The sequence below is a fragment of the Garra rufa genome, chromosome 17 (genome assembly GCF_049309525.1).
Source record: "Garra rufa chromosome 17, GarRuf1.0, whole genome shotgun sequence".
NCBI lineage: Eukaryota > Metazoa > Chordata > Actinopteri > Cypriniformes > Cyprinidae > Garra > Garra rufa.
This window is the reverse complement of record NC_133377.1, coordinates 27,088,372-27,104,723: the sequence shown is the minus strand read 5'-3', so window position 1 is coordinate 27,104,723 and position 16,352 is coordinate 27,088,372. Positions and strand designations below refer to the sequence as shown.

General features: G+C 34.1%; 4 protein-coding genes across 4 annotated transcripts in view; 1 reads left to right on the top strand and 3 right to left on the bottom strand.

The window, feature by feature from the left end:
• Positions 1-167: 167 nt before the first annotated feature.
• vps28 (VPS28 subunit of ESCRT-I) lies at positions 168-4,853 on the bottom strand. The gene is made up of 10 exons (XM_073821356.1): positions 4,819-4,853; positions 4,277-4,322; positions 4,131-4,159; positions 4,011-4,048; positions 3,769-3,858; positions 3,277-3,382; positions 2,574-2,675; positions 2,204-2,257; positions 1,997-2,088; positions 168-922 (listed from the first exon to the last, which is right to left on the bottom strand). The coding sequence occupies exons 2-10, from the start codon at positions 4,314-4,316 to the stop codon at positions 802-804; spliced, it is 672 nt and encodes a 223-aa protein (XP_073677457.1). The 5' UTR covers positions 4,317-4,322; positions 4,819-4,853; the 3' UTR covers positions 168-801.
• A 494-nt stretch (positions 4,854-5,347) lies between these two features.
• On the top strand, positions 5,348-8,826 carry LOC141289337 (uncharacterized). Its single transcript, XM_073821454.1, has 3 exons — positions 5,348-5,622; positions 5,760-5,916; positions 7,666-8,826. Exons 1-3 carry the CDS (start codon positions 5,515-5,517, stop codon positions 8,646-8,648), a joined length of 1,248 nt encoding a protein of 415 aa, XP_073677555.1. The 5' UTR covers positions 5,348-5,514; the 3' UTR covers positions 8,649-8,826.
• A 1,256-nt stretch (positions 8,827-10,082) lies between these two features.
• Positions 10,083-16,067, bottom strand: cap2 (cyclase associated actin cytoskeleton regulatory protein 2). Its single transcript, XM_073821942.1, has 6 exons — positions 15,867-16,067; positions 15,613-15,788; positions 13,014-13,137; positions 12,821-12,903; positions 12,419-12,562; positions 10,083-12,228 (listed from the first exon to the last, which is right to left on the bottom strand). Exons 1-6 carry the CDS (start codon positions 15,952-15,954, stop codon positions 12,145-12,147), a joined length of 699 nt encoding a protein of 232 aa, XP_073678043.1. The 5' UTR covers positions 15,955-16,067; the 3' UTR covers positions 10,083-12,144.
• Positions 16,010-16,352, bottom strand: part of LOC141289336 (phosphatidylserine synthase 1-like) — a 6,677-nt gene continuing 6,334 nt past the window's right edge. The window contains exons 6-7 of the mRNA XM_073821453.1: positions 16,262-16,328; positions 16,010-16,050 (exon numbers count right to left, since the gene is read on the bottom strand). Of these exons, the coding sequence (XP_073677554.1) occupies positions 16,010-16,050; positions 16,262-16,328 (108 nt within the window). The remainder of the gene's footprint in view (positions 16,051-16,261; positions 16,329-16,352) is intronic.

Below are 16,352 nucleotides of genomic sequence, written 5' to 3'. Positions count from 1 at the left end.
CGTAGTCTCTGCCCAATTTACTTAAGTTTGAATTGAATTAACATCGTGTAGAATTTACTATTATCCAATACTGTATTCTGTTGTCAGGTAGACTTATTTGGAGGTAGTTAAATCTAATGAAAAGGATTAATATGATTTGCACACACAATCACACAGAGATAGGAAAATTATTTTTCAAAGAATTATGTGGTTTATTTCAAAACTATTATATTTACATTGGTCATTTAATAAATATGACTTATTACTTATTACCAACACCAAGCAAAGAAAAGAGTAAACCAAGTTCTTAATCAAGCTTTTATAGAAGACTATCAACCAACAAATGTTAGAGTACTGTAAATGAATAAGCATAGTCTCATTTAAATACTGGGAAAACATTAACATTAACAAAAAATAAGGAAAGTGTGAAGCTAAAGAAATCATTTTTATGTAAAATAAAATCCAGTACTGAGAATTCAGTATCAAACCTCGCTCTATAAGATATTATGAGATCCATAAACTATCAATTCATATGCTTATTTAACACATGTATTTAGGGAGGCAAGCATCTTTTGCCTATAACAAACTCCTCTCTATAACACCCTTCTTGCATCTCAGTTGGCTATGTATTCACTATTCCCATTCTAGAGAACACTTTCAGACCACCATGTGACAGAAAAATCTCATTACATTAAAAAAAAACTTCTGAGGTTCCTACATTCCTACAACTGACATGGGAAAAATAGAGAAAATGAAACAATGGTTGTTTGATAAAAAAGCTGGTGAAAAGGAGTTCAAAGAGCTTAGAGGGGGTTGGAACATTTAAGAGGAGTGTAAGAAACGATTAAAGGCGTTGTAGGCAGACTCCAGGTCAAAGAGCATCTGGCGAACCTGGGAATCATCCAGCTCATCAGATGCAGACATGCTGCTTAGTGTGGTTAACCTGTGAGGAAGACAACAAGACAGTGAGTCACTTTTACAAGTGTAAGGAAGTAGAATTTGTTGTCAGGCAGTTTGAGTCAGTTGATTTTGGCAGGTGAGCCATTTTATTTAATGACTTCTGTGACTGACCACACAGAGCTTAAAATTTTCTGATAATTTACTCACCCCCATGTCATCCAAGATGTCTTTCTTTCTTCAGTCACAAAGAATTTTTTTTGAGGAAAACATACCAGGATTTTCTCCATATAATGGGCTTCAATGGTGGCCAAGGGGTTGAAGGTTAAAATTGCAGTTTCAATGCAGCTTCAAAGGGCTCCACACAATCCCAGCCGAGGAATAAGGGTCATATATAGCAAAGCGATCAGTCATTTTCTTAAAAAATAAAAATGTATATACTTTTAAACCACAAATGCTCATCTTGCACTAGCTCTGCGATGCGCATGCACGTCTTTATACATTGCATAATCACTTTGGAAAAGTAATGCGCGGTTAGTTATTAATCTGTGTACCTTGGTTCAAAAAGGTAGGGTAGGGCGAAAACCTCCATCTCATTTTCTCCTACAACTTCAAAACCATCTGACATTTGACTTTCTTTGCACATTTGCTTTGTAAACACTGGGTCAGTACTTACACCTACGTCACCTGTGACCTTTCCAACGTGACTACGTGATGCGTGAGATCGAGCTAGTTCAAGACGAGCATTTGTGTTTAAAAAGTATAGAAATTGGTATTTTCTTAGAAAATGACTGATCGTCCCACTAAATAAGACCCTTATTCCTTGACTGGGATTGTGTATAGACCTTTAAAGAGCAATTTGGACCTTTAACCCACTGGCGGCCATTGAAGTCCACTATATGGAGAAAAATCCTGAAATGTTTTCTTCTTTTCGATTGAAGAAAGAAAGACATGAACATCTTGGAGGAAATGGGGTAAATAAATTATCAGGAAAATTTATTCTGGAAGTGGACTTCTTTACGTATACGTATTTCTTCAGAAATCATTCTAATATGTCGATATAGTGAACACTGTGATAGTAGCAGATTGTAGTGTGTTTCCACAGTGAAACTAGGCTTACCAGAGGCTGACTTTGTCTTTGGCCTCTGAATCTGGAGGCATGTTGCTCATTCTATTCATGGTCTCCATAAGTTCTCTCAGGTCAGGCTGGATCTATAAAACAATGTTCTCAAATGTTAATCAAAACTTAAAATCAAGTAGTAGTAAACTGCCTGTAAATAACATTATGTTAATCTAACTAAGCTGATGTAGGCTGTCAAATGAGTACCTCATCCATGGCACGAATCTCAAGTCGAAGTTTGTCCATCACTGTGATAAAGAGCTACATGGGAGAAAGTATAAAGATTAAAAAAAAAAAAAAGGTATAGAGGGCAGATCTCACCAGTTATTATAAGTCAAGTGTTTATTTTAGTAGAGACTCAAATCCACCAGATATTCCACTGTGGAGCACTGTGACAGATTGCATATGGCATTATTTCTTCTAGTCTGATTAAATAAATGCACTTAATGGAAGTTTTGGAACAAGAAGGTATCCTCTGTGCTCAATCAATAAACACTGGGGCGTTCTGGCATTAACTTAAGAAGCTATTCATTTTAGGCTATATACAGTCACTACACAAAGTATTTAAGATACATACAGAAACTATGTCTGCAATGCAGCGATTCAGGTTGCCCTTGTCATCTTTAATGGTGATTGGTCGATCCTCTTTAATCCTCTCCATAGCCAGTGGACAGTCCAGCTGTCAGAACCATACAAGGGAAAAAATATTAAAAAACTAAAGTATACTAAACCACATGTTTGGGGTCAGTCAATTGTTATTCGTTCTTTTTTGAAAGAAATTCATACTTTTATTCAGCAAGAATGTGTTAAATTGATAAAAAGTGATATTATATTGTTATTTTGAATAAATGCTGTTCTTTTACATTTTTTATTCATCAAAGAATCACATAAAAAGTATCATAGGCTCCATAAAAAAAATATTTGGCAGCACAACTGTTGTAATAAATCATATGAAAGCACACTAGAATGATTTTTGAAGGATCATGTGACACTTAAGACTGGAGTAATGGATGATGAAAATTTAGCTTTGCGTCATAGGAATAAATTATATATTAAAGTATACTAAAATAGAAACCATTATTTTATATTGTACTAACATTTCACAATATTACTGTTTACTTCTGTATTTTCAATTCTTACTGATCCCAAACTTTTGAACGCCAGTGTATATTTAACTAAAATTAATATGTAATCCACTAGACCAATAAACAACTAACCAAAGGTACAAAAGAACATTAAAATAGAATAATTTAGTTACTCATAAGCAACATAAGCCATACCCTGTATTTCCGACAAAAGTCATCAATGGATCCCACATCTGATCCCTGGACTTGTTTGAAAGCAGCCTTGTACTGGACAAGCAATCTTGAGCAAGCTCCTGTGTATCTGCAAAAAAAAAGAGAAAATATGTGTTATTATATATATATATATATATATATATATATATATATATATATAATAACACATATTTTCTCTTTTTTTTGCAATATATATATATATATATATATATATATATATATATATATGAAGGTGTGGTCACATTGGCAACATTTTATGGGCAAAAAAGATAAATAAATTAGTGATGTTTAACTTTTAAACAAAGTACTGAACCTGCATGACCAGCGTTAAACCTATGTGACGAAATATTTCGCCCTCACATAAAGTTTCCAATCATGAAAATTTTTGAATTTCACTCGTAAAAATTTGCCAAACCTTAAACGTGACCAAACCTTAATTCACAATATTTTGCACAAACAAATGAAGTGACTAACTCGTTTGGAGTCACACAGTCCTTAATGTAGGCTTTTTCCAAGGCCTGGAGTGTTTTGACCACAGCAAACAACTCTGCCATGTTGTCATACCTTTTTAAAAACAAAATAAAAAGGACATTAACTCCAACCCAATCACAAAATCACAATTCTGCGTAATCTTTATTGTGCATAAGTCAATAAGACAAATAAATAAGGAAACCCAAAATAGCCATTGCTGAACAATACAATGTCCATTAACTTACTTTTCTCTTTCTCTGGCATTTTTGTACAATTTCACTTCCTGTAAGAGACAAAACACATAATTTAAACACAGATGAATGAGTTAATTATTACAAATTTTGTGTACAATATAACATTATTACCTCATACAGTTCTGGCTTGTTGGGAGGTGCTGGTTAAGTTAAAGCAGAAAGGTGAAAATAAGAGAAAAAGTTACAGAATAAAATATAATAATAAAAGTGTCTTGATTTTTTTAGAGGCTCATGACAAAGCAGGTCCTCTCACTCACCTCCTCCCATCACTCCAGAGGCAGGTATTCCATGAAACATGATGAACTATAAAACAATTGAAGCGAGAAACAGATCATTATGTTTGATTTAGCCACGGGTCAATGCTATTCTCAAAGGAATGAATGATGTACACAGTACTTGCGTATCAAAACCGACTGATCTTATCTCATTGTGTTTACAGATACAATGTAAATATGAAAATACAATTCAAACTAATAGACAGACAAACAGTATGTGTTACTCGTTAGATTTTAGAGATTTAACGAACTGACTGACGCAAGGTGTTGTGAATCCTAACTAGAGTTTAATACAACAGCCAAATTGGTTTTGTTTATTTCCTGACAAACACTCAGCGATGCTAGCTTGGCTAGCTAGCTACGATATTGTTTAATTCCGCTGTAAGAATACAAGAGACGCTGATGTCTCTCGGCAATTCCAACCTTATATATGTCTATAACGTTAATGTGGTTATAAAATTTTACATATTATTAAAATACCAAAGGGATTTTTATCAAAACGCACCAGGAAAAATAAAACTCACCCTTATATTGACGTCACCCACTCTAGCAAGCTCACGTGACGTCGCCGGATGATTTCGTAACGTCCTGTATTCGCTACTATCCCCCTTATTCTTCATTACAAAAATATGCTTATGCGAAGAATATACATTCTATTTAATCTTAAATAGTAATAATTAATAGTTAAAGAAATACAAATAATTCATTATGTATCGAATTTAACATTAACGTTTTTATTCACGTTTTATAGTGAGGGTTGCCAAGTCCTTTTAATTTTTCTACACTAGTATATAGATCGCATTTTATTAACTCTGTTATGTCAAATATATAACTACATTATAATATAATAATTATTTCATATAGTATATTAAGGTTTTACATCGTCGTAAGGCGATCATCTTAATTATTATAACCAATGCTATTAATCGAAATATGCTGATATGTCAAGAATCCGCTTATAAACCCCAAAGAAGAATGTCAAGAATATTTGGCAACCCGAGAGAGTCTTTGAATACGCGCGCGGGAATGACTAGACAGCTAGAGAACAGAGGAGTTCGTGGAACTATATCTAAATAACTAAATTATGACATTGTAAATGTTAATATTGATTACTAGCTTTGTTTGTTGTAAGTTTCTGAGCGTTTCAAGGATTTTTTTGTCCCGCATGTAAACCGAGGCTGGTTATTGGAGTGTGAGAGTGTGTGTGAGATTTGTAAACAATGAAATCCGCCAAGAGCACTAAAGTAAAACCTGCTGCAGTATCAGCTAAAGAAGAAGAGTGTGGAATATGGCTCGACACAAAAGAATTAAAAGAAAAGAAACAACAGGTAAAAACAACTGTGTTTTAATTAAATATAATCTATTAAGCTATATCAAAAGTGTATTGATTTTTTTTGTCTTTGTAAGAAACAATATACACTACACTTTGCTGAAGTGATTTCTGACAGCTGTTACATTTTGTCAGAAACAGCAGATCCGTCCAATATCCAAATTACTGAACCCACTTGCGAAATCAGGGGGATACAGTGTGGCAGTCGCATTGAGCTTCACTCAGACCAAACTCAACATGCCTGTAACCAGACAAAGCACAATATCAACCTTCTTTTCACCCAAATCCAGAGGTAAGAAATTCCAGAGCTGTTTCATATTTACTGTATCAGATTATGTGATACTTTTTAATATTTTCATTAATATTATTTAATAATGTATAAAAACTATGTACAGTAAAACCTGAATTTATTCAGACATCTTTAACATTTCTCACATTATCACAGTTTATTCTCTATAGTTTAGAAAATAGTAATACAATATGACAAGAACTCAGAACAAATTCATCTTGATAATGTCAGATAACTTTGATAGAAAGGTAATGGATTTCAATCAACCAAAAATTCAGACAACTGTTAGTATGACATTATTTACACAACTATCAATACTTTGCTGACCAATTACCAAGAAATGTTTCATTTAGTTCAGTCTGTGGTGTAAAAAGGTCACATTACCAATTAAAGAAAAAAAAACACTTAAGCAAAACATGGTCAGGTCAAGGTGTCTGAATAATTTCTTTATAAATTAAATTCCGAAAATCTTTATAATTTGTATTGGTAGTTTACTGTATGAAGAATTTTTGGGTGTAATATGTCACCGTTTTTTTTTTTTTTTTTGCTATCCTCACTTACATAAATGAACTGTAGTGCCTGGCACCCACTAGTAAAAAATATAAAAAATTATATCTGGTGTCTGAATAATTTTTGGTTTGACTGTACGTATGTTTATGTGTGTACAGCAGTTAACATTTGAAGTGGATCAAAACATTTCATTAAAGTTGTCCTAAAACCAAAACAATACCCGTTCTTGTCTTAGAACAACTTTGATTAACTTTTTTTGATCCACTTCAAATGTTGGCTACTATAGAGAGAGAGAGATACCATTTGAGGTACATTTATCATTTTTTTATTAATAGTATGCATGTATTAATGGTAATTAATAGTATAAATGAGTTTTTATTTTTATACACTGCCGTTCAAACATTTGGGATCAATAAGATATTTAATGTTTTTTTGACAAAGTCTATTCTGCACATCAAGGCTGCATTTATTTGATCAAAAATACAGAAAAACTAGTATTTTGAAATATTATTGGAATTTAAAATAATAGTTTTGTATTTTTATATATTTTAAATTATAATTTATTTCTGTGATGCAAAGTTGAATTTTCAGCATCATTACTTCAGTCTTCAGTGTCAAATGATCCTTCATTTGTGGTCAGTAAATGTTTTTTCTTTATTTTTGTAAAATAAATCAATAGGTAAAGACTTGTATTGTTAGAAAATATTTCTATTTTAAATAAATGCTGTTCTTTTTAACTTTTTATTTATCCCTGAAAAAGTATGACAGGTTCCAGAAAATATGAAGCATCACAACCTTTAAAACTGATAATAAATCAGCATATTAGAATTATTTCTGAAAGATCATGTGACACTGAAGGCTGGAGTAATGATGCTGAAAATTCAGCTTTGCATCACAGAAATAAATTTTATTTTAAAGTATATTAAAATAGAAAACTATTATTTTAAATTCCAATAATATTTTACAATATTGCATTTTTTCTGTGTTTTTGATTAAATAAATGCAGTCTTGATGTGAAGAAGAAATTTTTTTTTTAAATCGAACTGATCCCAAACTTTTGAACGGCAGTGTATTTTAATTTTTTACATTTTGTAATTTTATTTTGTATTTTTGTCATTTTTATTCGTTTTTTATATGCCTGTATAGTTTTTATTCAGTTTGATCTCAGTTTTAGTTATTTGAATACATCAAGAACTCATTAAATACCCTTCATCCTTTCCTTACTGGTATTTGTTTGCCCAGATCCTAACCCTAGTGGGGCTTACTTTGGGATGTCCAGTTCCATGCACACAGAGGCACACACCGGGGCCAAACGGAAACATAATGTGACTTTGGAGTCATATTTAGAGTCAACCAGTCAAACATCTGAGGTGTACCATCAGAACTGTGATTTTGAAGGATTGTCAGCCAAGGACAAAAAAGAACAGAGTTTCCTCCATTTAATATGCGGAGCTGAGCCAAATGAAGAAGAACCACCTGAAAAAAGGAGACATACAGAGCAAAATGTGCTAGAAACACAAGAATATTGGACCAAAGAAGCTTTAAATGAACATCCAAATCAGACAGTACCTGAAACTGAAACTTTCTTTCATGAGGAGTCGCTGGAACACTATGATCTGATGGTCTGGAATCCCCCTGAAGATGCACATAAGCATTTCCAGTCTCCTTCTAAAAACACCGACAAACACGGTTTAAGAAATCAGGCGACCTCAGTTAAAGGCTCTATCTTAACCTTTAGGCCTGTCAATGAAAACTGCAAAAGATTGAGTACTTCTATGATTACGAATAAAAATGAGGAGCAGTCTTGGCGCAAAAATAAGTCTTCACCCATGAAACGGATGGGAAAAGAGAACAGCTGGCCCACATCGCCTGTTAAAAATGCTCCGACATCACCTTTTAGACGCCAACTAATTTCCAGTCCAGCTAAATGCAGGTTGAAGGAGAACTACACTTTTTCCCCCAAAAAATCAGGTAGGGAACTTGCAAACACAAAGATGGCCGGAGAAACTCTTGCTACGTTGTTCACTCAGGACTCAGAAGGCTTCTGTGTGATTGCTCATCGTGACCAGCACTTAAGGAGCCCGCTAAAAGACCAGAGCAATTTATCTGTAGGCAAAGATTATGAGAATAGCACATCTGCCAGTTGTTTAGAAAAAGAGGAGGAATCAGAGCCAGAGATGCTTTTCACCCAAGACTCAGAGGGGAACTTGGTCATCAAGCATTAGCTAGAAACAGGTGATTAATAACTTAAGAATGTGATTTTGAGGTGAAATCATTTTAAGTGTTTTGTATTGATTTTTGTTTTTGATTTGATTTTATATATGATACAGTGAAAAATTTAAATGAACATTTGTTTCAAAAATAAACATTTGTACAAGAACAAATAAACCTCAGCAAAACCGGTGTGTTGTGTAACATTTTATAAAGCTTCCCTGTTTGCCAGCAGATGGCAGCCTGCACCATAAAGCTTTTATTGTCTGTTCGATGCTTATAGAAACGGTGTATAAATTAAAATAGGTCGCAAAAAACATTTATACAAGTTGCCCGTTTGAGTTTAAAACTCTATCATTTTAAATTAATTTACGTTTTGTATTGCTTTAAATTACCAGCATGCAGCAAGGTGAATATTTAACATTCTGTTCTCATTTGCCAAGTTGATGTTTCCCCATTGCTGCTCTGTTTAGTTTCGCTGTCAGGGACAGAATCTATGAGTTTCATTAAAGAGCCATGTGCTGACAAACTCACTCATTTTTCACACATTGCCAACGACTCCAAAATAGGGACCCCCTTTCTAAAATATAAATGCAGTTTCACACATAAAACCCCATTTGTACATTGTGAGAAAAATGATATTAGTAGCCTACAACTAAATTAAATAACCATTTTAAAAGTGAATTAACTCTTTTATATTGTCCTTGTACTGAAGCAAAATATAACATTTTAACTTTAACAGCTCTGATATTACATTTTGTACAAATCTAGTCCATTTTTAAAACCCTTGCTCTAGAACATCTTAACATTATTCACCTTATTTTTTTTTTTTTACCGTATTTGTAAATTGAATGGTTCTGGCTTCCAGTCTAATCCGTGTCCAGGTCGCATATTTAGCTTATTGCTGCTGAAAATGATCAATTTTGGTCATATTTAGGGCTGAACCAATCAGTCGGACCAGAAAAACCTTTGGAGTAGCCTACTACAGACTGACAAAGTTATAACAAGACTCTGAGGAAGAAGACGTTATGGTTGGCTAAACTGAACCAGGATTTCCAAGGCAAGAAACTTGACAACATTCGTGTTTGTTCTTATCATTTCCGGTCAGGTAGGTGAAATACTAGGCTAATATCTTAATTAATACTGCTGTATCTTTACCACCTATTAACGATAGTTTGTCAAAATTCTGTGTCCTTTCCTGCTTACTAAGTCCTTCTCTATATGATTTAGCAGCTTCCACACGTTTTCCTGTTTAGACAGCATAAAATAAAAGAACATATTTAGTAGTACATTAACTGCAATCCATGCTGTTGTTTACATCCAAGTATCACCAATATTACCGCTCATCCGGGTAAACTGACCAAATCGTGACTTTAGTGCAAACTATAATGTGGATAAAGCTTAATCAGAAGATGAAAAAAAGCCAATAAAATACAAATAACAGTGTAGCGAGTTCACAATTACTTTATTTGATTAAACTAATATGGTAACATGAAAATACTTTGGTAAAGTACAATTTAAGGCGTGTGATTTAATACAGTGTACACGTTCTACTGTTTAAGCATCAATTATAAATGCGCATTACATTGTTTAGTTAAATGTGGACTATTTACTGACCAAGCAAATGTAACATGATTCCCTCCTTTTATGGAGTGAAGAATGCTACATATTAACACATGTTGGCATACATTCAAAATGAACTGAAGTGTTCAAGACCTTCCCGCTGAAGAAACATGTAAAGCACGTCAATTTACAAGCAGATGTAAAAGTGTGAGTGCAAAGTGAGAACATGTAGGAAACAATTGTGGACATTTACTAGCCGTACTTACTATTTACTTCATGTTATAACACTGCACATGAACCATGCTGATGGTGTTGAAACGTCTGACTAACAAAAGTTAATTTCAGAAATGAATAGTGTGGGATTAAATTTGAAATACAGAGTGATAAAATTAAGCAATGTTTGAACTACATTAAAATAATATAAAATCTTATAAAAAATACCCCCAAAGGCACCCATTCACTTGCAGAACAAAGACCAGCTATCACACTCATAGAATAAAAAGGGTTTTGATTGTAAAATATCTGTTGATTTTTCTCCTCTGCTCATGATTGCACATATTCTGCGTCCAAAGCCTGAAGATACAAGTTTACCTTGCCAATTTTTTTGCAGAAGAAAATGTTATGATCTGAAAATGGGATCTGTAAACTGTAGTATGTGTCAAATGTGAAAAAAAACAAAACACAAGGACAGCTTTACCTATAAAACAAGTTTAGCTAAATATAGTCATATTGAAAATAGTTAATCTGTTTTTTGTCATATTACTACACAGAACCAAAATGTATTGGTTCTGTGTAGTTTGTCAAAAAGATGACAGAAAATTCCCATATTCACACATAAAGGTGTCATCCTGTGTAATAATTTTTAATGTATAACTATTTAATTATGTATTTTATTGCTGCTAACTTTAAGGGGAAAGTATCTATTTTGTTCAAAGGTTTCATAACTGGTGTAAGGAAATGACACTTGTTTGTCCATATTTTGCTCTTAATCTGAATTTTCGGAGTCTAAATCTACAATTCTCACAACCACAATGTATGAATTCTCATACTGCCATTCAAAGTTTAGGATCAGTAAGATTTGTAATGTTTTCTAAAAAAGTATTTTATGCTCATGAAAGTTCCATTTATTTGATCTAAAATATCAAATCAGATTATTGCAATTTAAAATAACACTTTACTATTTTAATATACTTTAAAATATAATTTATTTCTGTGATGCAAAGCTGCATTTATAACGAAGGTTGGAAACAGTTGTGCAGCTTAATATTTTTTTGGAACCTGTGAATTTTTTTCAGAATTCTTTGATGAATAAAAAGGTAAAAAAGAACTGCATTCATTCAAAATAAACAATATAAGCCTTTACAATCACTTTTTACCAATTTAACACATCCTTACTGAATAAATGTTTTTTTTTTTTTCCAAAAAAAGAAAGGAAAGTTAATTTACTGACCACAGACTTTTAAATGGAAGTTTACGTTGTTACAAAAATATTTCTATTTTAAATAATTGCTTATCTTTTTAACATTTTATTCATCAAAGAATCTTTAAGAAGTATCACAGGTTCTAAAAAAACATTAAGCACCACAACTGTTTTCAACATTGATAATAAATCAGCATATTAGAATGATTTCTGAAGGATCATGTGACACTGAAGACTGCAGTAATGATGCTGAGAATTCAGCTTTGCATCACAGGAATAAATTCTATTTTAAAGTATATTAAAATAGAAAACCACTACTTTAAATTGCAATGATATTACAGTTTTCTTCTGTATTTTTAATCAAATAAAAACAGCCTGGATGTGCAGAAAAGACTTAAAAAACACAAAAAATCGTACTGATCCCAAACTTCTCAATGGCAGTGTACATCTCCGCTAACAGTGTGACACAGTGAAAGTGCATGAAGAATTCTGGGTAGGAGGAAAGAGGTGACAAGCTGGGAAAGGAATCAACCAGCAATCTTTGTGGGCTCTGTCACCAGGCTGGAGCCGTCCCAAACCGTTTTAAACTGCTCTGGGATTGGAAACTCCCTCTGTTGGATACACAAGAAGATATTAGTCAAATAATGTATAAACAATGTCTCAAAGGCTGATGACAGATTTATTCTCATATTTGAAGGTAAAGTGGGTCAAATCACTGCAATGGTACTTTGTTATTTAAGTATCATGACGTAACAGATTAAGACAATTTTTTGTTAAAATACACAAAGTACATAAACTCACATAATCATCTTCTCCCTCGGGAACAAGGACGTTCATCTCAGAGCTCTTGGCACTGACAATCTCACAGTCAAGTGAATCCTTGCTCAAGTAAACATGGCACCCCTCAGTCTTGTTAATGGAAATAGTAGGAACTTTCCCCGTAACCTGAAAATCCAAAATCAAAATATGTGAAAATTAAAGTTTGAGGTATGACTTTATGTAATTTATGTCAGTTAACGTCTTTTCAGTATCAACAGATTCATAGTTGTGTTGACAAGGATATTCTTTATTAATCCAGGCAGTTATGACCATAACTCATGCACATACATTATGCTAACACGTTCTCTTTTACAATAACAATCCTGAGAGCAAATCAAAACATTTCAGCCTGCAACTTGTTATGCACAAACATTTACGTCTAACCTGAAGCTGAATGTCTCTGGAGTTGATGATCTCAACGATGCCAACCACATTGTCAAACACGAGTCCGAGCTTCTTACAATTATCTGTGAGAAGAGACGCAGACATTAGCCAGGCGTGGTGTGCGGTGCTACGATAAAGGAGGAGATAACGTTACTGAATACGAGCAGCTGGTGTTATGAGGAGCTCCTCTTACCCACTATGATGGAGTTGACTTTGCCTTTGATCTGGAGTGTGGAGTGGCTACAGCTAAAGACATAAACCACCTGTTTGAGCTCGGTCTCCTCTATCACCAGGTCATGAGACTTCTCCTGGTACTCCTACAGGCCAAAAACACACAATAGATGCATTAAACCAATAGATTGTCACTACAAGTGCAGAGTACGGTAGCTCAGTTTACAAGTGTGTGAGTGTTACCATTGTAATTACCAACTTTTTGGAAGATAATCTTTATTTTTTTAAGATCTCCGGCTTAATGAAACTCTTCGTCTCATAAATAATTTGTGCCACTAAGAATGATCATTTATTTACAATCTTTAGGCTTCACTAAATGTCGTTCTATTGAGAAAATGGCATAATATTGTGTTAGGGGCCAAGCAACGGTATATCCGTTAGTTTTCTGATTATTATTCTTCATGCTTCTTCTTCTGCTCTGAAAGTCTATGAAAGCCAATAGAACCGCTTGCGGGAAATTATGAAACTTGGCACACTGACAGAGGACAGTCTCAATATTAACTATATCTAATTTGGAGTCTCTATCTCAAACTCTCTAGCGCCACCAATAGGCCAGATTTGCACTTATATTTCTGCTAATAGCCTTTCCTCTGATTCCTTGGCTCATGCATGAGTTGAATACATTTCAAAATTCAAATTTCTATGGGTCAAGATTTTTCTCAATTGAGAATTATGAGAAAAATCTACTTTTTCATACTCTTCCTAGATGATTTGTCCAATTTCCACCAAAATCGGCTCAGATCATCTTCAGAGCATTCTGGCAAAAACTTATCAAAAGCTTTTTGATATACCAAACCGTTTTCATAAAGAGTGTTAACAAATTTGACAAAGTTTGTGCAAAAATTAACATGAGGCTATATCTCCGCAATGCTTTAGTGGATTCTCACTAAACTTGGTATGTGTTATACCAAACATCACCTGAGAACACATGAGTTGTTTCAGCACAGCGTTACCAACTGGTCAAAAGATATAAAAATTGACTTTTTTGTTTAGAATTTTTTTTTAGCAGTTTGACCAAAAATTATATCATTGATCTCATTACATCAATTGAATTTTCAGAATATTTACTTCTGAACTCATCCTAGACGGTTTGTCCAGTTTTACAAAAAGTGGCTCAGATCATCTTCAGAGCATTCTGGCAAAAATTTATCAAAAGCTTTTTGATAAACCAAACCATTTTTGTAAAGCATGTTAACAAATTTCATGAATGGACATAAGGCTATATCTCCCCAATGCTTTAGCGGATTCTGACCAAACTTGGTATGTGTTGTAACAAGCATAACCTGAGGACACATGAGTGGTTTTGGCACAGTGCCACATACTAGTCAAAAGATATTAAAAATGTACATTTTTGTTTATAATTTCTGAACAGTTTGACCGAAAATCATAATATTGATCTCATTAGATCAATTGAATTTTCAGAAAAATCTACTTTTTCGAACTTGTCCTAGACAGTTTGTCCAATTTTCACAAAAATTGGCTCAGATCATCTTCAGAGCATTCTGGCTTATCAAAAGCTTTTTGATATACCAAAATGTTTTCATAAGTGCATTAATAAAATTTCACAAAGTCTGTGCAAAAATGGACACGAATCTACATCTCCGCAACGCTTTAGCAGATTGTAATCAAACTTAGTACATGTTACACCAAGCATGACCTAAGGACACATGAGTCATTTCAGCACAGTGCCACTTACTGGTCAAAAGATATAAATAATTTGACAGTTTTGTTGAACAGTTTGAAAATCATAGCATTGGTCTCATTTGATCAATTGAATTTTCAAAAAAATATACTTTATCGAATTTGTCTTAGATGGTGTGTACAATTTTCACCAAAATTGGCTCAAATCATCTTCAGAGCATTCTGACAAAAAACTTATCAAAAGCTTTTTGATATACCAAGGATGTATATATATATATATATGTATATATATAGGATGATATACCACCAGTTTGTGGTATGTGTTATAACAAGTGTGACCTGAGGGCACATGAGTAGCTTCAGCACAGAACACCTACTGGTCAAAATGATATTTAATATATTTAATATTTTAAGAAAAACAATTATTTTTCTGCTTATAACTTTTGACCAGTTTGGCCAAAGCAAATTTTTCCTATGTCTGCCTTTTTGGGCTGTGGCCATTTTGAGTTCTGTAGTAAAATGCTGTATCAACAAATGTCTTTAACAGGAGGGTCTCCAACCCTCAGCTTCAGCCCTAATCACATACACCTCAACCAGCTAATCAAACTGTTCAGGGCTACCAGAAGCTGGGTTGGAGAACCCTGGTCTTTACTGAGTAATTAAAAACAGCTCCTAAGATTTTCATTTTACCTCTGTTGTGCTCTGTTGTGCTTGTTTTATTATTATCACACTACTATTTTATTTTAATAACAGTAAGAAGATGAAAGTTATATATACATTAGCAGAATAACACCTTTGACCAATGTGAAGTATTGCTGAGAGCTGTGCAATATGGAAACTGTAGCAGAACTATTATAAATAGTAGATTTAACACTGGAAACAGTCAGATACATGTCAGTTCATGTGGTGCAAACACCTACCACTTTCCACTTCTTTCCTTCTAGCTCCAGCACAGGGGAATGTTTTTTGGCAGGTGCACAGGCAGACGAGCTGGGGTTCTGACATTTGGCTGGAGATCCCTGATGTGTCCTCCCTCCCTGAGAGCGCAGGTTAGGGTTCTTATGGGTCTTTTGCTTGTCAGACACATGCTTTAAACCTGGAGGAAGGAACACATCACCTGATGTCAGTTTTGATGGCAGTATAGTATTTTGTAGTCTGACGGTGTTCTTCCCACCTTTAGTGATGGCCTCTCCCTGGTTGAGCTGTGCAAACAGAGCTGAGTGTTGGGCTCCTGTGTCGTCGGGTTTGGGGCCGTCGTCCATGAACACTGGAGGAGGACCTGGTGGTGGTGGAGGAGGAGGAGGTGGGCAAGGACCATCAGAAGGAGCACTGAACAGTGAGGGAGGGGCTACAGGACCCTGTGGAGAACATCAGAGTTAGTCTAGGAGAAGCTGGTAACTTATATGCTCATACAAGAATGGGGAAAAATTTAAAACAAAACTAAAAACACAATATTCATGTCACGGAATTCACAGTATAGCTCTAAATTCACAGCTTCACATATTTTTTTTATTTGTAAAATTTGCTAAATTTAAATGTAATTTTAACCCCCATGTTAATGGAATTCACTGCAATGGGTGTCCTGCTCCAGTAGGGGGCGTATGAGGCAATGGATTGAGTCTGTAGGGTTGCTGACCTGAATAGAGGGTACAAAGTTCCA